Source organism: Marmota flaviventris, chromosome 6 (assembly GCF_047511675.1).
Source record: "Marmota flaviventris isolate mMarFla1 chromosome 6, mMarFla1.hap1, whole genome shotgun sequence".
Taxonomy (NCBI): Eukaryota; Metazoa; Chordata; class Mammalia; order Rodentia; family Sciuridae; genus Marmota; species Marmota flaviventris.
The window spans coordinates 141,796,743-141,818,064 of NC_092503.1; the positions used below are offsets into that span (position 1 = coordinate 141,796,743).

The 21,322-nt window shown below is 35.9% G+C and overlaps 1 protein-coding gene across 1 annotated transcript in view; it reads left to right on the forward strand.

Moving 5' to 3' along the window:
* The window catches only part of Riok1 (RIO kinase 1), a 35,189-nt gene that overhangs the window by 698 nt on the left and 13,169 nt on the right, over nucleotides 1–21,322 (forward strand). The window contains exons 2-13 of the mRNA XM_027948177.2: nucleotides 2,960–3,167; nucleotides 7,260–7,350; nucleotides 8,501–8,570; nucleotides 9,632–9,674; nucleotides 12,098–12,190; nucleotides 13,371–13,483; nucleotides 13,588–13,668; nucleotides 14,961–15,047; nucleotides 15,418–15,555; nucleotides 16,054–16,157; nucleotides 16,368–16,474; nucleotides 19,350–19,415. Of these exons, the coding sequence (XP_027803978.2) occupies nucleotides 2,960–3,167; nucleotides 7,260–7,350; nucleotides 8,501–8,570; nucleotides 9,632–9,674; nucleotides 12,098–12,190; nucleotides 13,371–13,483; nucleotides 13,588–13,668; nucleotides 14,961–15,047; nucleotides 15,418–15,555; nucleotides 16,054–16,157; nucleotides 16,368–16,474; nucleotides 19,350–19,415 (1,201 nt within the window). The remainder of the gene's footprint in view (nucleotides 1–2,959; nucleotides 3,168–7,259; nucleotides 7,351–8,500; nucleotides 8,571–9,631; nucleotides 9,675–12,097; nucleotides 12,191–13,370; nucleotides 13,484–13,587; nucleotides 13,669–14,960; nucleotides 15,048–15,417; nucleotides 15,556–16,053; nucleotides 16,158–16,367; nucleotides 16,475–19,349; nucleotides 19,416–21,322) is intronic.

Genomic DNA, 21,322 nt, shown 5'->3' on the forward strand with positions numbered 1-21,322 from the left:
TTAATGGTCAGGGAACGGTTACAGTCCACATTTAAATGACAAGGGGATATCATTCCAGGCAGAGAGAACAAGTGCATAGGTCTCACGGGTGGAATCCCTCTTGGTTGTGAAAGGCAATGGAAGTGGTTGAGATAGAGAAACGGGAAGGGACCAGATCATGTAGAGCCTTACAAGTGATGGCAAGGAGTTAAGATATCTTTGAAACTCTTCTAAAAAGGCCAGAGGAGGGATTTTTGCAGGGGAATGATGTAATTTGATTTATGATTCGAAGGAAGTCATTTTGCGTGTAGAATATGGTCATGGGGAATAAGAATGGAACAGAGACCAGTTTGAAAAATCAGGTTCAAATAAGATGGGCACCAGAGCTAGAGTTTTAGAGATATGATTTGGAGATAGAAATGACAGGTTTATTGATAAATTGGATGTGGGTTCTAGGGAAGGAGCAGTGAAGAATCACTCCTACTCAGAAGGAAAATGAAACTGTTATTTTGAAATTCAAGAAAAGGATTCCTTTTTTTATGATAAGGATTTGTTACAATGTAGGTTTTAATTATTAATTGGGACATTAAAAAAATTTTTTTTTAGTTGTAGATGGACACAATATCTTTATTTATTTTCATGTGGTGCTAGGATTGAATTTGCGAGGCAAGCACTCTGCCACTGAGCCACGATCCCACCCCAATTGAGGCATTTTTCAATAAATAAACTTATACTATTTTCTGTGTGTCAGATCTAGTGTTATGTTAGGTGATAGGGGTGTGTTGGTAAACACTATTCTAATTGATGTAGACCTTGTATTCTGGCAAGGAAAACTGGTATTAAATAATTAGACAAATTATTTATATTAGAATTGATTTACTAGTATGGAGGAAAAATGGGTGAACGATAAGGAAGACTTCTTTGAGCAAGTGATAGATAGCAAGCTGATATGGGAAGGATGAATAAAAAAAATGAGAAGGGCTTTTCAGTCTTATGATTACAGATCAACATACAGAAGACCTTTTGGAAGAATTTAAGTGGGAAGAAGAAGCAAAGCAGCTTGCTGGTGAATAGATGATAGTAATGAGAATGCACTAGTTTATCGACCAAACCAGTTTATAATCCCAGCTACTCAGGAAGCTGAGGCAGGAGGATCACAAGTTCAAGGCCATCCTCAGCAACTCAGCAAGATTCTGTCTCAGAAAATAAAAAGGACAGCTGTATGCTTCTGTATGCGCCTGTAATTTTAGCAATTTGGGAGATGGAGGCAGGATAATGGCAAGTTCAAGGCCAGACTCAGATTAGTGAGTCCCTCAGCAATTTAGTGAGACTTTGCCTCAAAAAAATAAAAACAAACAAAAAAACCCTGGGGATGTAGGTCAGTGGTAAAGTGTCCGTGGCTTCAGTCCCCTTTATCAGAATTAATAAATAAGGCTGAGAATGTAGCTCAGTGGTTGAGCAGCTTTGGATTCAATCCCCAGTACCATTTAAAAAAAATAAAAATTACCACCCGCATGGGGTATTGTGAGGATAAAACCAGGAGTTCTTTTACTGGGGATGATTTTGCTACTCCCAGGGGACTTTTGGCAATCTCTAGAGAAATTTTTTTCTGTCAAGGATGGGTGGGGGTGGGGGTATGCATTAATATCAAGTGGTACATAGAGGACATTGATGCTGCTAAATATCCTGCCATGTACAAGACAGTCTGTCATGGCAAAGAATTACTTGACTGAGGTTGAGAGGCCCTGGAGCAAAGTTTAACTTTGACATGCCTCTTTAGGTTATTGATAACTGAAGGATTAATTTATAGATTAGTAGATTATATTTATGAAGTTCTACTAAATTATAGGTGTTGAAGGATTCTGTTCCTACCCAAGCCCATGGGTATTTGGATCTGTCAGAGCCATAGCTACTTAATAAATTGGGATTGGTATCTGAATTTACTTAAATTCATGTGTGACTATTTTAAAGTAGTGCATATTACTAGTTTGTCCATATGATTTCTGTCCGTATTCTCTACATGAAAGGTCAAAACTGGCAATACCTGTATTGAATTTCAGGCCTATAGACATGTTTTGTTTGGTATGCATTTTATTTTATAAAAATTGAATGTGACGTGAAAGATTTTACAGAAACATCTATATTTCTGGCTTCTCTTGAAAAACCAAAACAATCTAATAACACAGGTTCTGAATTCTCACATGGCTAAAGATGACCCTATTAGTTGTGCTGCTTTTACCCCTAGACTCTCTCTTTTGACAGTCCCTACTTCTATTGTCTTATATTCAGCCAACTTGACTCACATGTAGTCCCCATTCTTTCCCTTCATAAACAAGAGTGATTTGAAGTTCTTTGTGTCTCACTAGTCTTAATATAATATAGCTCCTTGTGTTGCAAAGTGGTATTGAGTTCAAAGTAAGACTGCTTTAGACTTATTCCCAAATTTTGCTAGAAAGATTTTTTTTCTAATCTTGGAGCAGCTCCATGAATGATTTTATAGTCAGGTCTGGTGCACTGATCAGAGTAAGTTAATTTAAAAGAGAAGGTAATGTAAATTCTAATCTCACTAAGGCAGGAGCAGGTTTATCACATGCTATACTCCTTCCCTAGTGGGACTTGGGTGTGGAGAATAAGCAATTGCAAAGAACTGAGACACAGGAGAAGTCAGTTTTGGGAAGATGGAACTTATTGGAGATATGTTGTGAGGAATGTTTCAGATTTATCAGCATTATTTAGTCTGTTATTTATTTATTTTTTTTTTAAAGAAAGAGATATTTTTTTTAATATTTATTTTTTAGTTTTCGGCGGACACAACATCTTTGTATGTGGTGCTGAGGATCGAACCCGGGCCGCACGCATGCCAGGCGAGTGCGCTACGGCTTGAGCCACATCCCCAGCCCCATTTAGTCTGTTATAAATAAATACATACGTGAATCCAGGTAGAGGATTTGTAAACATGCTAAAACATTGTTATTTCTAGTGAAAATGTAAATTTGAAGATAATCAAAGCGGAAGATGGCATTCTGTTTGAAGACTTTCAAAACAATGTGACTAAGAAGAGTGAAAGTGAGATAAAAGTTGAAGAGGAAGAAGAGGAGGACTATGATGATGACAGTGATTGGGATTGGGATGATGGAGTTGGAAAACTCACCAAGGGTTATGTCTGGAATGGAGGGAGTAACCCACAGGTATTTAAATGATTCTGTATAACTTTGTTTTTTGTTTTTTTTTTTAATTGGGGCAGGTAACTAGGAAGTGAACCCAGAGATGCTTAAAAACTGAGACATATTCCCAGCCCTTCTTATTTTTATTTTGAGACAGAGTCTCACTAAGTTGCTTAGGGCCTCACTGCCTTATTGAGGCTGGCTTTGAATTTAAGATCCTCCTGCTGCAGTCTTCCAAGTCACTGAGATTACAGGCATGGGATACCATGCCTGGCTTCTGTTTGTCGTGTGTGTGTGTGTGTGTGTGTGTGTGTGTGTGTGTGTTTTGCTTGGGATTGGATTCAGGGCCTTATGCATACGAGGCAAGCACTTTACCAACTGAGCTATATCCCCAGCCTGTTTGTATTTTTTAAAAAGACTTTTTGTGGTTCTGGAATTGAATAACTGAAGGAGTTTTTTCAAGTTATATTGTCCTGTAGCCCCAGCCTTGATTGATTCTCATTCTGTATCTTTTCATATTTCTCATAGTTTCCTGAGTTTGGATTATTTCCATAATCAGAAAATGTTAAATTATTAAAGTGTCATAAGAGCTGGGTGATTTTAAGTTCCAGATCAGGGCAACTTGCCCCAAAATAAAAAATAAAAAGTGTTGGGATATAGCTCAATGTAAAGCATTTGCAGCATGTGTGAGTCCCTGGGCTCTATCTTCAGTACTTAAAAAAGTAAATAAATAAATATGTAGTATCATAAGATTGTAAGCTTAAAAATGTGCATAAAAAAGCACATGAATAGGCAGTAATTATTAAGCAATAATGTTCAAACTTCTTAGTAAATTAAGAAATGTGGATTAAATATGTAGAGATACCAACTTCTCACCTATGAAACTGACAAAGACACAAAATACATAATCGATGGTCAGTTAATAGGTATAATTAACTAGTATATGATAAAAACTTTAAAAGCGTACAAATGTTTTGAGCAGCAGTTCTTCTAGGGGTGTGCCCAAACTTATTTAGAAGTCAGAGTCTCCAAGGTTGCTTGTGGGACAGGAACATTAGAAACAACCTCGATTAAGTTTACTCTGGGATACTATGCAGCCATAACATATATTGCAATGGAAGATTGTATTAATGAGGTTGAAATATATTCATGATCTACATGTGCAAAAAACAAGTTACTGAGGCATGTAGAGCTGACTTCTCAACTTTAAAGTACTAAATGAATATGTTAGGAGTTTTCAGATCCATAGATTAAAATGGTGTATTAAGGTTACTGAAAGAGATGAAGGGGAAAAGACTCAACATTATTCCTTTGGCTGTTAAAATAGTTCATATATCAGATTGCATTCATTTTTAAAATAACTGAAGAAATTTTATACTTACTGTGTTCTTGTCTTGGTAATCTTCTATTGATTCATTGATGAGTCTTTAAGCAGTTTGAACATTGACTGTGATGCCTTTTTTTTTTTTTTTTTTTATAACGAACGATCTTTTAAGAAAGCTAAAAAAGCAGTCTATACCCAAAGGACTTAAAAACAGCATACTACAGGGACATAGCCACATCAATGTTTATAGCAGCACAATTCACAATAGCTAAACTGTGGTACCAACCTAGATGCCCTTCAGTAGATGAATGGATAAAAAAAAATGTGGTATATATACACAATGGAATACTACTCAGCAATAAAAGAGAATAAAATCATGGCAGTTGCAGGTAAACGGATGGAGTTAGAGAAGATAATGTAGTTAGAGAAGATAATGCTAAATGAAGTTAGCCAATCCCAGAAAACCAAATGTCGAATGTTTTCTTTGATATAAGGAGGCTGGTTCATAGTGGGATAGGGAGTGGGAGCATGGGAGGAATAGACAACTCTAGATAGGGCAGGGGGGTGGGAGGGGAAGGGGGGGGCATGGGTTAATTAATGATGGTGGAATGTGATGATCATTACAGTTTATACAACCAGATATGAAAAATTGTGCTCTATATATAATCTAATAAGAATTGTAATACATTCTGCTGTCATATATAAATTAAAAATTACATTAATAAATAAGTTAAAAAAAGCTAAAAAAAAAGATTTGAAGTGTAAATGCTTAAATGTAAACAGTTGTCTTTATTTGCTGGGATTATAGCAATTAGAATTTTATCTATTTTTCCTAGGGGTGTCACTCAGTGTAGTGCCTAATATGCATGAGGCCCCTCAGTTCAATCCCTAGCACTGCAAAAATAAATAGTTTTACTTATGTTTTCTGCCATGTATTACGGTGTTTTCATGTATCTACATGTATTATTTTAATTAAAATTTATTTTTAGCTGGGTGTGGTGGGGCACACCTGTAATCTCAGTGAGGAGATTGGAGGCTGATTCAAGAGAATCGCAAGTTCAAGGCTAGCCTTAGCAATTTAGCAAGGCCCTAAGCATCTTAGTCTCAAAAACAGATAGATGGATAGATTAAAAAAATAAAAGGATTGGGGGTGCAACTCAATGATAAATTGTCCTTGGACTGAATATCCAGTATCAAAAAATATATTTTTAAAGTTTAATAGAAAATTGTTTTTTAAGTTTTAATCAAGCTAGAAACGACCCAGTCTCCCATTTCGTCTAACATTATTGAATCAGTAATTGTTAGGCCCTTTTTATCTTTGCTACATTCTCTTATTTATGAGTTTTAGATGTTGTCTCTACCTCTCTCTTTGTCATTAGTGAAGTTTATGTGCAGCACCAGTCAAGCCAAGCCTTGTAATTGGTTTTTCCCCTCTCTTAATATATTGGGCCTAGGGCTGCGTGTGGCGGCACACTCCTATAATCCCAGGGACTCCGGAGGCTTAAGCAGGAGGATCACAAGTTTGAGGCCAGCCTCAGCAATTTAGCAAGATCCTGTTTTAAAATAAAACATAATTTAAAAAAATAAAAAGAGATATCAGGCCCAAAATGAAATTCTTAGAAACAGTTTGTGGATAAATGTACATTCTCAAGTTTTAAACCTGCAAACCAACCGGTCAAGTTAGAAACATTCATTTTAATTAACTATTTATAATCATGAAGAATACATTATAGTGATATAAATAACAAGATTATGTGGACTTTGTTCTAGGCAGTAACTTGACCTATTTCAAATGTCTTTTTTTTTTTTTTAAATAGTTTTAAACTGATCTTAGGGGCACTTGCTCATAATCCCAGTGGTTCAGGAGGCTGAAGCAGGATTACAGATTCAAGGCCAGCCTGGACAACTTAGTGAGATCCTGTCTCACAATTAAATTCAGATTTTGTGTGTGTGTGTGTGCGCGCTGGGGATTAAACCCAGGGCCTTGTGAATGTGAGGCAGGCCCTCTACCAATTGAGCTATATCCCCAGCCCCACGATTAAATTCAAAAAGAGTTGGGGATGTACTCAGTGGTAGAGCTATTCTGGATTCAATCTCCAGTATTGAAAAAAAGTCTTGAGCAGATTTGATTGATATTTTTTTAAATTTTTAATTCTTTTTAAAATTATTTCCTCCCTATAATTATGTACTTTATTTTTTATTAGTGCATTATAATTAAATATAGTAGTAGGATGTGTTGTTACATTTTGGACAAGCACACAATATAACAGTCTAATTTGGTCAGTTTCTTCACAGTACTTCCTTTTTCCCTCCCCTCTCCCTCTTTTTCTAGTCTACTGGTCTCCCTTTATTTTCGGGAGAAACTCCCACCTTCCCCTCATTCACTTTTTTCTGTCTTCACATATAAGCCAAAGTGTATGGTCCTTGGCTTTATGTGTTTGGCTTATTTCAGTTAGCATGATATTCTCCATTTTCTTTGGCTTTCTGTGGGGAGTGTTGCTAGGAGATGCTTCTGTAGCAGGTAAATTAGTCCTGAGATTTCCCCAAGCCAAGACATAATATTGTTGTAAACCCTGTTGCATCACTAAGTTTTATGGAGCACTCATGGGGCCATTGGGTCCTGCTCCACATTAATCTGTGGTGGCCCCAAGGGTTATATTTTCTTTTCCTAAATGTATTTCCTTATTAATGGTCTAATAGCCAACTATGAACAAAGGAAAAAAGCATGTGTTGATGAATCTTAGGTTTGTATTTTCAACTTGTGTCCTAGACTCTACATTTCTTTATTATAGGCAAATCGACAGATTTCCAACTACAGTTCAGCCAGAATGTCTACTCCAGCTGACAAAGTCTTACGGAAATTTGAAAATAAAATTAATCTAGGTGAGTTAATAAAATACCTTACCTTACTGGACTGTGAGGAAATTCATAAAGTATTATGCAGTCTTATTGAAATGAACATATTCAAGTGTTGCTAATTCAATAACACTACTTAAAATCAAAACATGTTAGTGATTTGAAGTCATGACTTTCTACTTTTTTAGTTTCATTGTGGGAATATGAAGTTCTTGTGTGTTCTGTGTTAGACTTTGTAGTAGGATCATCTCATAGTAGCATATTGAAAATACCATTTTGTTTTACTACACTTTTTATGAAAGAGTTAATTATTAAGTTGGTGAATGCAAGGAACCAATGCTGATTTGAACTACCACTTCTTTGTGTGCTCAGGGGATTGGTTGCTGGGGATTAAACCCAGGGTTGCCCTACCTCTGAGCTACATCCCCGGCTATTTTTTATTTTATTTTTGAGACAGAGTCTCAGTAAGTTGTTTAGTCTGGCCTCAAACTTGCGAACCTCTTGTCTTACCTGCTGAATGGCTGGGATTACGGACATGCGCCACCAAACCCAGCATCTTTCTCCTCTTGTAGATCCTTGACTCTTTAAAAACATATAACATGGTATCTCTCCTATAAATTCAATAAATGCTGAATCAATGAATATGAATATTAAAGGATCCTCATCACCATCAAGAACCTGTAACTTTCTGGGGCGTAGTTTTGCATGCCTGTAATCCCAGAGGCTCGGGAGGCTGAGGCAGGAGAAAAAGTTTTTTAGAATTAAACTTGGAATTGTGGCAGTTATATTATCTATAATATGCAAAAATATTAATAAATGTCTGGAATTTAATATGCAGATACAGTATTTTTGAAGTATTTCTATATTTAGAATTTTATAGAATTCTGTCTCAAAAACTATAGCTATTGTGATAAAAGTGACAATGCTTATTATACAAGAAATAGTTTACTTTTGAAGACATTATATATTCTCGAAGTCTTTAAAATTTTAACATTAAATGTAATGTTGTTTAAAGACATTACATATTTTTTTTTATTGTGTAGATCTAAGATCCTAACTATAATAAAATATTTAGAAAACAGAAGAGAAGGAAAAGAAATCTCTTATTCAGAGATTCTCTGATTAATGTCTTTTCCTCTTACATATTGTTTACATTATGGCTTTTTTGTATTTTTAGATAAGCTAAATGTTACTGATTCTGTCATAAATAAAGTCACCGAAAAATCTAGACAAAAGGAAGCAGATATGTAAGTAGTATTTTAATTATAAAATACGGGTGATAGGGAGAGATTCCAGATTAAGTAAAATAATTATTTTGCAAAGGATATTAAATTATATCCTTTTTTATCTCTGGCATAAATAAGGGTAGCCTATACCTTTGTAAATTGAAAATATCAAATGAGTCTTAAGAAATACATGGTAAATCTGTAATCTTGTGAAATTCACAAATGTACTCTCTTGAGGATAACAGTTTGAGAATAAATGTGTAAAAATGTTCCCTTTTTAGAATTTATTGAAAATTGTTTCCTTCCATGAAGTAATTTTAAAAATCCAAGGGAAGATTAAAAACAAAATCATGATATAATTGAGAACTATTATGGTTTGTACTTTTGTTCTCAAAGTCAATTAATTGTTTAAGCTCTATCTCTAATACAATCACTGATATGGGAAATAACTGATCTGTTACAACTAGCAATGTTAGAACTGAACTTAAAACCCCATTTTCCTGTGATATATTGCTTTAACCAAAAGGTCTCAGCTTTTTTGAGAGCCACTGTAGTTTTAACCTATTATTTCACCATCATGACTCTATTTGAATCTTTATTAGTGTGGGTTAGTGTTCTTGGCTGAGTTATTTAATATATGAGTTGAAACAAAATCAGTCTGCATTTGAAGACTATCTTGAAATGGAAAGATCTTGTGGCTTTGTAAAAAGATGTCTCTAAAGAGAAAACCTTATAAATAAAAGACTTAATTCTGTACTGTTCTAATTCAGAATTTGAAAGATAGTGTACTCTGTGTTTTGTCACTTTATATCTTAATCCAACTGCTCTTTTATTTCATGCTTCTGTATCACGGGGATTCTTTTTCATACTGCATATGTACTGCCCTTGAGTATTGAATCCCACATTTAGGAAAATAAAGGAAGTTTCTCTGAGTGAAGAATCTGCAATGAAATTTACCTAAAATCTCTTATGAGAAAAACTTAAGAATTTTCACAAAATGATGCACATACATTTAAAATCTTTATTTTGGCTTCTTTCACAGAATTTTGAGTGTATCAACTGTTCTTTTTTGTTTTCCATAGGTATCGCATCAAAGATAAAGCAGACAGAGCAACTGTAGAACAGGTATAATTTAAATGTGTTGCAAGCTCTTTTTTAAAAAGCCTTTCTTTCCTCTTTGAATTATAGTTTGCTTTCATCCTTCTTGCTTAATACTAATGTTACCTAAAATTACTCTCTTTATAGTTTTGAGATTGACATTTCGCTTTACAATAGGACCATTAGAGTCATCCTGCTGTGGCCTTGTGAAGCCACCATGTGATATTTTCCCCTTCTTAGAAATGAATTATCAGACTCTAGTTATCTATGTATAGGAATTTTATGAACTTTTCCTAGCAAATAGGTTGATTATCTGCCACAGAGCTAGGGGCATATGTGTGTGTGTGAGTGCAACTGTACTTGTGTGGAGAAAGAAAGAGAGGTAATGCTTTCAAATTCTCATTAAAAATCTTTTTCTTTGATTAGAAATTATGTGTGTGTTATTCTTTCTTTGCAAGAAGGGAGGAAAATTAACCTCTAGCTTTCCCATATGCAGAGGGATATGATTGCATGTTAGTATTGGCCTATGCTTTCAATAAGAAATAAGTGATAAAAAGGACCAAAACGGGTTGGGGATGTGGCTTAAGCGGTAGTGCGCTCACCTGGCATGCATGCGGCCCGGGTTCAATCCTCAGCACCACATACAAACAAAGATGTTGTGTCCGCCGAGAACTAAAAAATAAATATTAAAATTCTCTCTCTCTCTCTTTAAAAAAAAATAACAAAACAAAAAGGACCAAAACATTGCTATTATTACCACCTTCCCGCCCCTCTCCATCCATACACAAATAGATTTTAGAATGGAAGTCTCTTTGCCCTCCAGGCTTGGTTTAAGACATATGCACCCCCTCCCATCATGCACATCAACCCCCAGGAGAGTAGCACCTCTCCTGATGATTCTGAGATCCAGAACCATTTGTGCAATCAAATAATTCCACCATTGGGAGGGAACAGGGTCTGGGTCTCTGTCTTCATTGACCTCTGGTTTATTATGTGTGATTTGTGTTTGTATTTAAAAACAAAGTATGGTCCAGCTCAGAGAGGTAAGGCAGGCTTAATTTTCAAAGACTGTAAAATAACTTAGAAAATCTTTTGCTTTTTTTCTTTCAAAATTAATTTTGAATGGTGGAGTATATAGCTTGAGTCTTAATTTGTCTTTTTTCTTATTTATTTATTTATTTTGTTTCATGAGCCATTTGGTGTGTTGCTCCTTCCTTCCTGTGTCCCTTGTCTACCTACTAATTTTGCACGTCTCATTTAGATTCCTATATACAGCCAGTTTTTCCCTTTTCGTCTTTACCTGTGCAATAGAGAAAGAATGGAAATTAGTGCTCTTCACTTCTTCCCTGTCACTCTTCTGTCGGTTATAATGGTTGTATTTAGTCCTATAGTCTTCCAAGGTTGTGTTTTTTATATTAACCTTAAGTTTCTGGTGTGACCCCAGTCGCCTCATTAAAGTTTAGACCCTTAGACGTAGTTAGTGACGTTTGGCCAGTTTATACTCTCTCTCTGGCACTGAAAGGTCTGTTTGAGCCATAAGGACCCCTTGCTGGTGTCCCTTGACACTGTATAAACATATTGGGCTGCATCAGTGTCATAGATGGACAAAAACAGGCTGTAAATTCCTTACCGTCTGTTTGTTTAAGAGGACTTTAAAATTCGTTTTCAACAAGACTGTTCTGACTCTGAAGGAGACCTTTACCCTGATTTACACAGTCTGCAGGGGTCTTCAGACTCTTAAAGGGCCAGTAAATACTGTAGGCAGCGCAGGTCACTTATAGTGTATATTGAATTGCCTTTAAAAGCAGCGCTTAAAAATGTAAAGACCATTTTTAGCTTTCAGGCTGTAGAAAAACAAGCTTTAGACAAGATTTGGCCCATAGGGCCTAGGATGCTGACCCCTGGTTTAGTATATGTGCTATGAAGTGAGCACTCCCCCTGGTTTAAAGTTGTCTTCCAATGTATACTGGATTTTGAAGTCTTATTGTAAGAAAAAGAATATTAAATATCTTAATGACTTTTTATATTGATTACATATTTAAATGGTAGTGTTTTAGATAATATTGGGTTAAATAAGATGTATTAAAATAATTTCACCTTTTTACTTTTAATGTGTAGTGACTAGAAAATTTTAAATTAGGTGATTTGCATTGCATTTCTCTTAGCTAATGTTGGTCTAGAGTCCATATTTTTTCCTCTCAGACTTGTTGGCTTTGGTTTCCATGACTTGATGGACTTCTTGGTTAGCTGCCTCTGGTTTGTTTTGCTGTCACCTCACTTTTCATATATAAATGACTAAAAATCAAAGTGAATTAAAATCCCATGATAGTGATTCTCCTTTACTTAGTCAGTCAGGATAACCTGGCTCTTCTGTTTATTCTCACATGTGTTAATGAGGAAGATTTGGAACCATCTTTCTAGATTTTGTGTTTTTTTGCATTTCTTTTTAGGTTTTGGATCCCAGAACAAGAATGATTTTATTCAAGATGTTGACTAGAGGAATCATATCAGAGATAAATGGCTGCATTAGCACAGGAAAAGAAGTGAGCTTTTCTTTGGATCACTGAATATTTTCATGTTAGTTTTCTTATTTCAAATAACAATGAAACTTCGGCACTTAATATGTGAATTGTGCCTTTAAAAAGAAAGGAAAAGGGGGCTGGAGGTGTAACTCAGTGGTAGAGTGCATGCCTAGCTTGTAGAAGGCCCTGGATTTGAACACAAAACACTGGTGGGGAAAAAGAAAGAAAAAAGGGTTAGGATAGTTTAATATAAATGTTTCTGAAACTGACTTTATTAGTAGTTATGGCTAAAAAGGAAATTGTATATGAAACTCTTTTCTCACTATAATTGCTATATTTTATCTTTCAATCTAGTTGTGCCCAGCAGTTTAGATGATCATATTATTGTGATATCCTGAGTCTTAATTTAAAAATTGCTAATAGGAACTGGGTGTGGTGGTACATGCCTGTAATCCTAGGTGCTTGAGAAGGGGAGGCTGGAGGATTACAAGTTCAAAGCCAGCCTCAGCCACTTGGCTAGGCACTAAGCAACTTAGTAAGAACCTATCTCAAAATAAAAAATAAAAAAGGCTGGGGATGTGGTTTAGTGATTAAATGCCTCTGGGTTCAATCCCTGGTTACCTACCCAGCCCCAATAAATTGCTAATAGAGATAGGGGCTTATAGTCTCATTTCAATGAGTTACTCGTTCTCATTATTTTCTTTATATATGTACATCAAAAAAGATAAACATGGTGTTTTTCAATTAGCAACTCATTGTGTGGGAATTACTAGTTGCAAGAATATCTCTTAATATTTTTCACATACTTGAGACTTAAAATTGTGAAATAATTTCTCACATATATTTAAATTGGATTTTACTGTGTACATAGTTATTAGCCACTTAACAGTGAGATATATTCTGAGAAATGTGGTGGTGTGAGAACTTTGTAGAGTGTACGGTATAAAACTAAGACAGCCATGACATCAGTAGGTAACAATCCATTTTGGGACCACTGAGGCATATGCAGCCTGGTGTTGACTAAATTTTTAATGTGGTATGTCACTGTATCTAGGAGATTTATGATGTTTCATGTTTTAATTCACATCTTTCTTGTGCATGTTATTTCACTTGACTTTTGAGGTTAGAGTCAAATAGATTGGAAAAGTAAAACACAGTAGTTATTTAACACTTTTTTGTTTTTGTTTTTGACTTTAAATAGGCCAATGTATACCATGCTAGCACAATAAATGGGGAAAGCAGAGCAATCAAGATTTATAAAACTTCTATCTTGGTGTTTAAAGATCGGGATAAGTATGTAAGCGGGGAATTCAGGTGAGCTTAAATTTATTTTCCCCAGTTTCTTTAATTTCTGGTTTTTAAAATATTGAAACAGAATAATGGAATGATTGAAATAACCAATAGTTTTTTTCCTCAAGATTTCGTCGTGGCTATTGTAAAGGAAACCCTAGGAAAATGGTGAAAACATGGGCAGAAAAAGAAATGAGGAACTTAATCAGGTAACTGGGATGTGTGTGTCAGCCTTTCTGCCAGCAGGTCTCAGTGTGGTTCTCCCCAAAGCAAAAGAAACAGATTTCTGGACAAATAGCAATTACCTGTTGTGTATTCTAAGAATGGGTTGAAGAAGCATTCTACCACAGTTCATATTCATTTATCAAAGCTAATCATTTGAAGAGCCTTGAGATCCTTATGCCTCAGCCTCCTGAGCCACTGGGATTACAGGCATGCGCCACCACACCCTGCTTGAAGAGCCTTGTAAGCTATATGAAAGCAATTAGAATTTGTACAAAGGAAGACAAAAGAGTTGTTACAGGATTTTAAACAGGGAAGTGACATAGTTGGTGATGATAATGTGTTCTCCTTAATAAGTTATTGATGTTTTAACAAATCTTGTGAAGTTCTCAACTATGTATCTGTTTCCTTTTTTGATTTTGTTCCAATTTTGGACACATTAACATAGTCTTTATTTTTTTGGTTTGTTTTTGAGACAAGTTCTCACTATTTAGCCCAAGGTGATCTGTCTCCTAGTTAAAGTAGTCCTATTCCTCAGTTTCCAGGTAGCTGGGATATAGGTATGTGCCATCTTGCCCAGCTTTTATATTCTTTGTTTGCATTAATGAAGATGAAGATAAAGAAATAGCACATAACTGAAATCACTAGGTAACAATCCATTTTGGGACCACTGAGGCAAATTTTGAAAAATTTCCCCCCTCTTTCTTTTCCAATGTCTTTTAACTTTTTATATGCTATATAAAGGTATTATACATTGGAAAATTTAAACATGTACTATTTGTTTTTGAAAGTCCTGTAATCTTCTTGTGTTCAACTAGCTCTTAGGTGAGAATCTAATGATTTATATTAAACATTTTTAAACATTTAATTTTTAGTTGTAGGTGGACACAATGTCTTTATTTCATTTTTTTTAAAATGTGCTGAGATTTGAACCCAGTGTCTCACCTGTGCTAGGCTAGTACTCTCTCACTGAGCCACAACCCCAGCCCTGTATTAAACATTTTTAGGCTGATCAATTAAAAAGACAAATATAGATTTTTCTAATATATTTCATCAATTCTAAGTCTATAGGATATAATCGTTTAGTTGTCAGAGTTTTGTTGTTCTTGGTGGTACATAATGGTGCTACTTAAAATCATTGCTGTTTATGAAATACAGTTCTGAGGTCTGGATGTTATTTCCCAGCAGCAGTATTGATATTGTAGACTATAGCTGTTGTAGTTTGTTTAGATGCCTTTTCAGTATTTCAGTTTACATTTTTCTTGTTACAATGTCACAGGTTAAACACAGCAGAGATACCATGTCCAGAACCAATAATGCTAAGAAGTCATGTTCTTGTCATGGGTTTCATTGGTAAAGACGATATGTAAGTATACAGAAGGCCTTAGAATTTTATACCCAGAACTGTATTTTTTAAAATGCTTTAAATTATACAGAATATGAATATTTTCCATTTGAATAGTTCTTTCCTGAATCCTTTTCACTGTGTTAGGCATATGTGTTACCAGCTTACCTTTTGAAGTCTGAAGATGCTTCAGAAGAACAAAGTTAACTTGTTTTTGAGGGATGTTTTATTCAGTGCATGGGAAAAATATCTTTGGAGTGGAATATTTGTAGTGAGACTAACTGTCCCATGTACAATTCACATGATGAGTTGTAGAGAAGTATCAGTGTAATGTGAAGCAGGATATCTTAGTCTTGGTCATTTATCTTTGTTCATTTTATTTTTATCTGAGGCCTGCACCACTCTTGAAAAATGTCCAGTTATCAGAATCTAAGGCTCGGGAGTTGTATCTGCAGGTTATTCAATACATGAGAAGAATGTATCAGGATGCCAGACTTGTCCATGCAGATCTCAGTGAATTTAACATGCTGTGAGTATGTTTTGTCTCTTAGGACAACCCCCCCCCCCCGCCAAAGTCATTTCATGTTCTTTGAAACAATAGACAAAGCCCAATCCCAGAAGTCATACTGAATTATAAAGTTGTAAAGTTGGCTTTCACGTGGTAACAGTTACCATGTTGTCCTGCCTTCAGTGGCCTTAGTCACAGAACCAGATCATTTTAGAGTTAATGGGCTTTGGAAATTTTCTGTTTTTCTCTCTCGTTACTCAAGCCCCTTCTTATCTATCTTGATTATTTTATGAATGATTTCCCTTACTCTTAAGAATAGAATTTTTTAAAAATATTTTTTAGTTGCTGATAGATCTTTATTTTTTAATACGTGGTGCTGAGAATTGAACCCAGTGCCTCACACATAACAGGCACGTGCTCTACCACTGAGCCCCAGCCCCAGCCCCAAGAACAGAATTATTAAAACAGAAAATAGTTAAGTAGTAGTACCCCAGAGCTGCTGTATCTCTGGCCCACAAGGTACCATGGTGGAGATGTGTACATCATTGATGTTTCTCAGTCTGTGGAGCATGACCACCCACATGCCTTGGAGTTCTTGAGGAAAGACTGTGCCAATGTCAATGGTGAGTAGAAAGGGTAATTTGTGTGTGTGTGTGTGTGTGTGTGTGTATGTTTTGTACTTGAACTGGTGGCATAAAATCTTGTTCATTGCAGTGATATGTAAACCATTTGCTGAGAGACAGTAGATTTTTTTTATCCTTGTTTCTCTATACAGTAGTTGGGTTTGATAACTTCCCTTATATGTCTATCATTAACATTTTTCCTTCCAACAGATTTCTTTTTGAAGCATGCCGTTGCTATCATGACTGTGCGGGAGCTCTTTGAATTTATCACAGACCCTTCCATTACACCTGAGAATATGGATGATTATCTCTCAAAGGTAAACTGGGGTGAGAAGGGGGAAAAGTTGAAAATAGCAGTAGTAATTTACATTTGTATGACACTTCTGAGGAACTTGGATTACTAAGTATAATTTATTCATTTTGACGGCCTCCTGACTACCCAGATTGGGAATTAAAAACATAGCAAAACACCCAATGGTAAATTCAAGTTTCTTGACTCTAATTGTCTGACAGGATTACATAGATTATCAGCCTTCTTGAGTAGTTAGTAAGAAACCTGTTAGGTTTTTTGTCATTGATACTTTTCCATTATTTCTGAAAGACCTTTCTGAATCTTAGAATTATTTAAAATTGTAATAAGGTACACATAAAGTTTACTATTTTAGCCACTTTTAAGTGTAGATTTCAGTGGCATTAACTGCATACATATATATCATTGTGCAGATGTTGCCATCCATCTTCAGAACTTTTTTATCCACAAACAATTCTCCTGCTTCTAGCAGCCACCATTCTGCTTCTTGTCTTGTGACTTTGGGCTGCTTTTGTAAAATCATAAGATGCTTGTCTTCCTGTGACTAGTTTATTTAACTTAGCATAGTGTCCTTCAGATTCATCCATGTTGTAGCATATGACAGGATTTCTTTCCCTGTGAAGGTACATCAACTTTTGTATATCTATTCATCTGTCTTGAGTTGCTTCCACCTTTTGACTATTTGTGAATATTGCTGCTGTGAACATGAGTATACAAATATGTCTTCAAGACCCTGCTTTTTCCCAGGTCTGGTGACTCACGCCTGTAATGCCAGGGGCTGAGAAGGCTGAAGCAGGAGGATTGTGAGTTCAAAGCTAGCCTCAGCAAAAGCAAGGCACTAAGCAACTCAGTGAGACCCTGTTTCTAAATAAAATACAAAGTAGGGCTGGGGATGTGGCTCAGTGGTCAAGTGCCCCTGAGTTCAGTCACTGGAAGACACACACACAAAAGACTGTGCTTTTTATTCTTGTGTACGCATAGCCACAAGTAGAATTTCTAGATTTTATGATAATTTTATTTTTAAGTTTTCAGGGAACAACCATACTTTTTTACTGTAGCAACGGTACTTGTTTTGCCTTTCCACCAAGAGTGTACAGGTCCCAGTTTCTCTACATCCTCACCAACATTTATTATTTTTTTACTTTTTTGGTAGTAGCTATCCAAATGGATGTGAAATGGCATCTCAGGATTGTTTTGGATTACATTTCCCTAATGATTAGTGATGTTGCACATCTTTTCATATGTTTGTTGCCCATTTGTTTATCTTCTTTGGAAAAATGTCTATTCAAGTTCTTTGCCCACTTTTTGCTGGTGAGTTGTAAAGGTGGTGTTTTACATTCTGGTTTTTGCAGATATTTTTCCCATTCCATGGGTTGCCTTTTCACTTAATTGCATCCTTCGATACACAGGAGTTTTTAATTTTGATGTGATCCAGTTGGTTTTTATATTTGTTACGTTGAATCACAGGATTTTGAATACATGGCACATATATCCCTACACAGGCTTTCAGGTTTGATCCTACTTTCTCACATCCTCCTCTTCCCCAGGGTGCCTTCTCATTGTTCCCTTTGCTCACCTTGTTCTGCCTAGTTCAGGATGCTTTCTGGTGCAGAAATTCAGTAGAAATCATTGTTTTCATAGGTATATTTTCATATTATGTGACTGTAATAGAAGTAGTCACTGCTTTACTTCTTCCTATACTAATTTTTTTCTTTTTAATTCTTTCACCCTCTACTAGATTATAAACTCTTAAGGTACAGGAGTTTTATTTGTGTATTTCCAGCACCAGATGGGTACATGACACACAGTAGGTGACCACATATGTTAATTGAATAAATAACTTATCACATTTTTATTCTTAAATTCTTTAATTCAATACTGATTTTAGTGTCTGTACTTAAAAAAAAAAGAAAAGAAAAGAAAATCATACTGCCATGGTGAGAATCTGAGAATAGATCTTTAGTTTTATAAGCCAAGAACCTTATAGCATCTTTATCACCTTAGTTTCAGCAGTTGTTTGCTCAAAGAGCTTTCTTTGGTGGCTATACTACAGCATCATGTTTAGCCATATTGCAGCTTTCTTGTATGACAGACTTCTCCAGAACTAAGGAATGATTCCTTTTTTTTTTCTTTTCTTTTCTTTTTTGGTGGGGGTGGCTGTGTTACCCATTCTGGCCTTGCTACTGGACTCAAGATACTCTCCTGCCTTGCCTCCTGAGTAGCCTGCCACCATACCCAGCTGGTTCTTTCATTCTTTAGGTTTCAGTTTTCCTGTAGTAAATATTTTTGCTACTCAAAAATTATTACAAGTAGTAGTCCTTTTGCTTTTGTTTTTTTGCAGTGCTGGGGATGTAGCCTGAGGCTTCATGCATGCTAAACAAGTACACTACACCCAAGCTACAACCCCACCCCCCATTAGTATTACTTTTGAAGAAGAGGATTTAGGGATTCTCTAAAGCTAGGAGAGTATATTCTGTTTCTTTGAGGGTTGATGACAACTTTTTTAGTGTCTGTGGTAGAGAGAGAGCCTGCACCATTAGGTCACTAAGCACTTTGATAACTGTGGACAGGTAACACCTATAAAGATCAGAACAAGTTTTTACTAAATCAGAAATAGCCAAACTTGGTAGTGCACAGCTGTAATGCCAGTGACTTGAGAGGCTAAAGCAGAAGGATGACAAGTTTGAAGGCAGCCTTGGTAATTTATTGAGACCCTAGCTCTAAAAACTTTTTAAGAAGAGCTGGGAATGTGGCTCCCAACTCTGAGCACCCCTGAGTTTAATCTTCAACACCACCAAACACCAAAACAAATCCTCCATAGAAATGGATGCATTGTCTCTAGGTTGAACGTAAAGAAAAATTATTTTTGTTTTCTTTCAAAGGCCATGGAAGTAGCATCTCAAAGGACCAAGGAAGAAAGGTCTAACCAAGATCATGTGGATGAAGAGGTAGGACTTATTATATGTTAATAGCATTAGGAAATTCTTGTATTTTGAGGGTTTTTTGTTTGTTTGTTTGTTTGTTTTTGTAGGAGGCATGTATTTTGTTTTGTTTTTTAATCAACTTGATTTTTCTTTTTACTTTTTGTGGCAATAGGAAATTAAACACAGGGGTGCTCTACCATTGAGCTATATCCCCAGTCTTTTTGATTTTTTTATTCATTTTGAGACAGATTCTCACTAAATTGAGGACTTGTGATCACAACTTGGACTTGTGATCCTCCTGCCTCATCCTCTCAACTCTCTGAGATTAAAGCCTGGCCAATCATGAACTTGATTTTAGTGTCCACTCTTTTGTTGTTGTTCTGGGTATTGAACCCAGGAATGAACATGGTTTTAATAGATACATGGCACATAATTCAGCTGAACTGAGTCTTATAATTTATATTACATTATATTGTTCCACTTGACAACCTATGTTATTAGCTCGTTGTCTTAGGTGGAGAAAACTTTTTGAAGTAAAAGTCTGTTTTTAGTTTGCAAATATAAATTTTTAAGTGACTTAAATATTAATTTCATAAATACTATAAATTTTAAATATTTATGATAAATATTATTTTAGTCTAGGAAGTCAGGATATTTTTTCTTTTGTTATACTTCTCTATTTGTTAATGAAAATCACTTCACCAACACCCATTAAAAATAGGCTCCCCCCCACAAAAAAAAAGCAAATGTTTTTTCAAAGAGGATACATAGGTGGCAAACAAAACAATACATGCCCAATATTATGAGATATCAGAAACATGCAATTAAAACTACAGTACAGTATTTCTGATTTCTAAACCAATTATGGTTCACTGCTGGCTCCAGTCATGATTGGTGTCAGGGCACATGGCTTTTTGTAAAGCCCTGTGAACATTTTCTACTCTGCATGCTGGGTATTATAAAGTGACATCCTCTGGGAACAATAGAGCAGATTTTAATTCCATTCACCCAATCATAGAAACTTGTCCTAACAGCTGGCCTCTCCTCAGGATGACTTAAAGTCTCATAGAAAAGTGTGAGTATCCAAGCCACAAATCAAGGCAAAATCCCTGCATTGTTTTTCGTGTTGTCTTGGACAGCAATAAAAATCAGATCAGAATTGAAATGAGAACTCATTTTACTGTCCTTGAAGAGGCACACAAAGTTGGTACACCCATGAAAGCTATCCATCCTTTCAGATAAATAGTGCAGTGTTTTCTGGCCTCCCCACATAGTAAGCTAAACCTGAAGATTAAAGGTAGCTTTAACAATAAGGTATGTATTAGCACACAATCAAGAACAATGCGAGGCAGGCAGTTACCAGTTGGTGTTCAGAAGGCTGGAAAAATTAACCCAGCTGTCATGTGAGACTGATGAGACAACTTCTCCATGAAGAAAGTAAGTCATTCCTGGAAGCCTCCAGCAGACTGCAGAGTAGGTTATATGAATGCTTTAATTAGTCAGAAAAGGAAAAGAATTCTCTTTGAAAGGCCAGATTATTTGACTTCCTCCAGGGAGTAAGCATTGTGCATGGTGGTAGAGGAAGATCTCTTCTACCAGAGAAACCAGACCCCAGTCAGTCTTGAGTGTGCATGGCAGCTCCTGTAAAGCCTCACCCATGTCTGAACACATGGCATCTCACCATCTCGCCAGTGGGTATTAGGAAGTATGATGTTTAACTGTAGGCAGATGGTTCCTTCACAAAGCCTCTCTGAAAAAGAGGGCATTCCGTATAGGTCTAAGGCCTTTATCAAGTGTGGACTTTCAGGAGTTGTTGAACCTTGAGCTGAAGACTTCTCTATATTTATTGCTTTCATGAGGCCCCTTCATGACATCTTTGGTGGTGAATGAGGCTGGAGCATTGGCTAAAGGAATTCCCACTTGTGTCACAT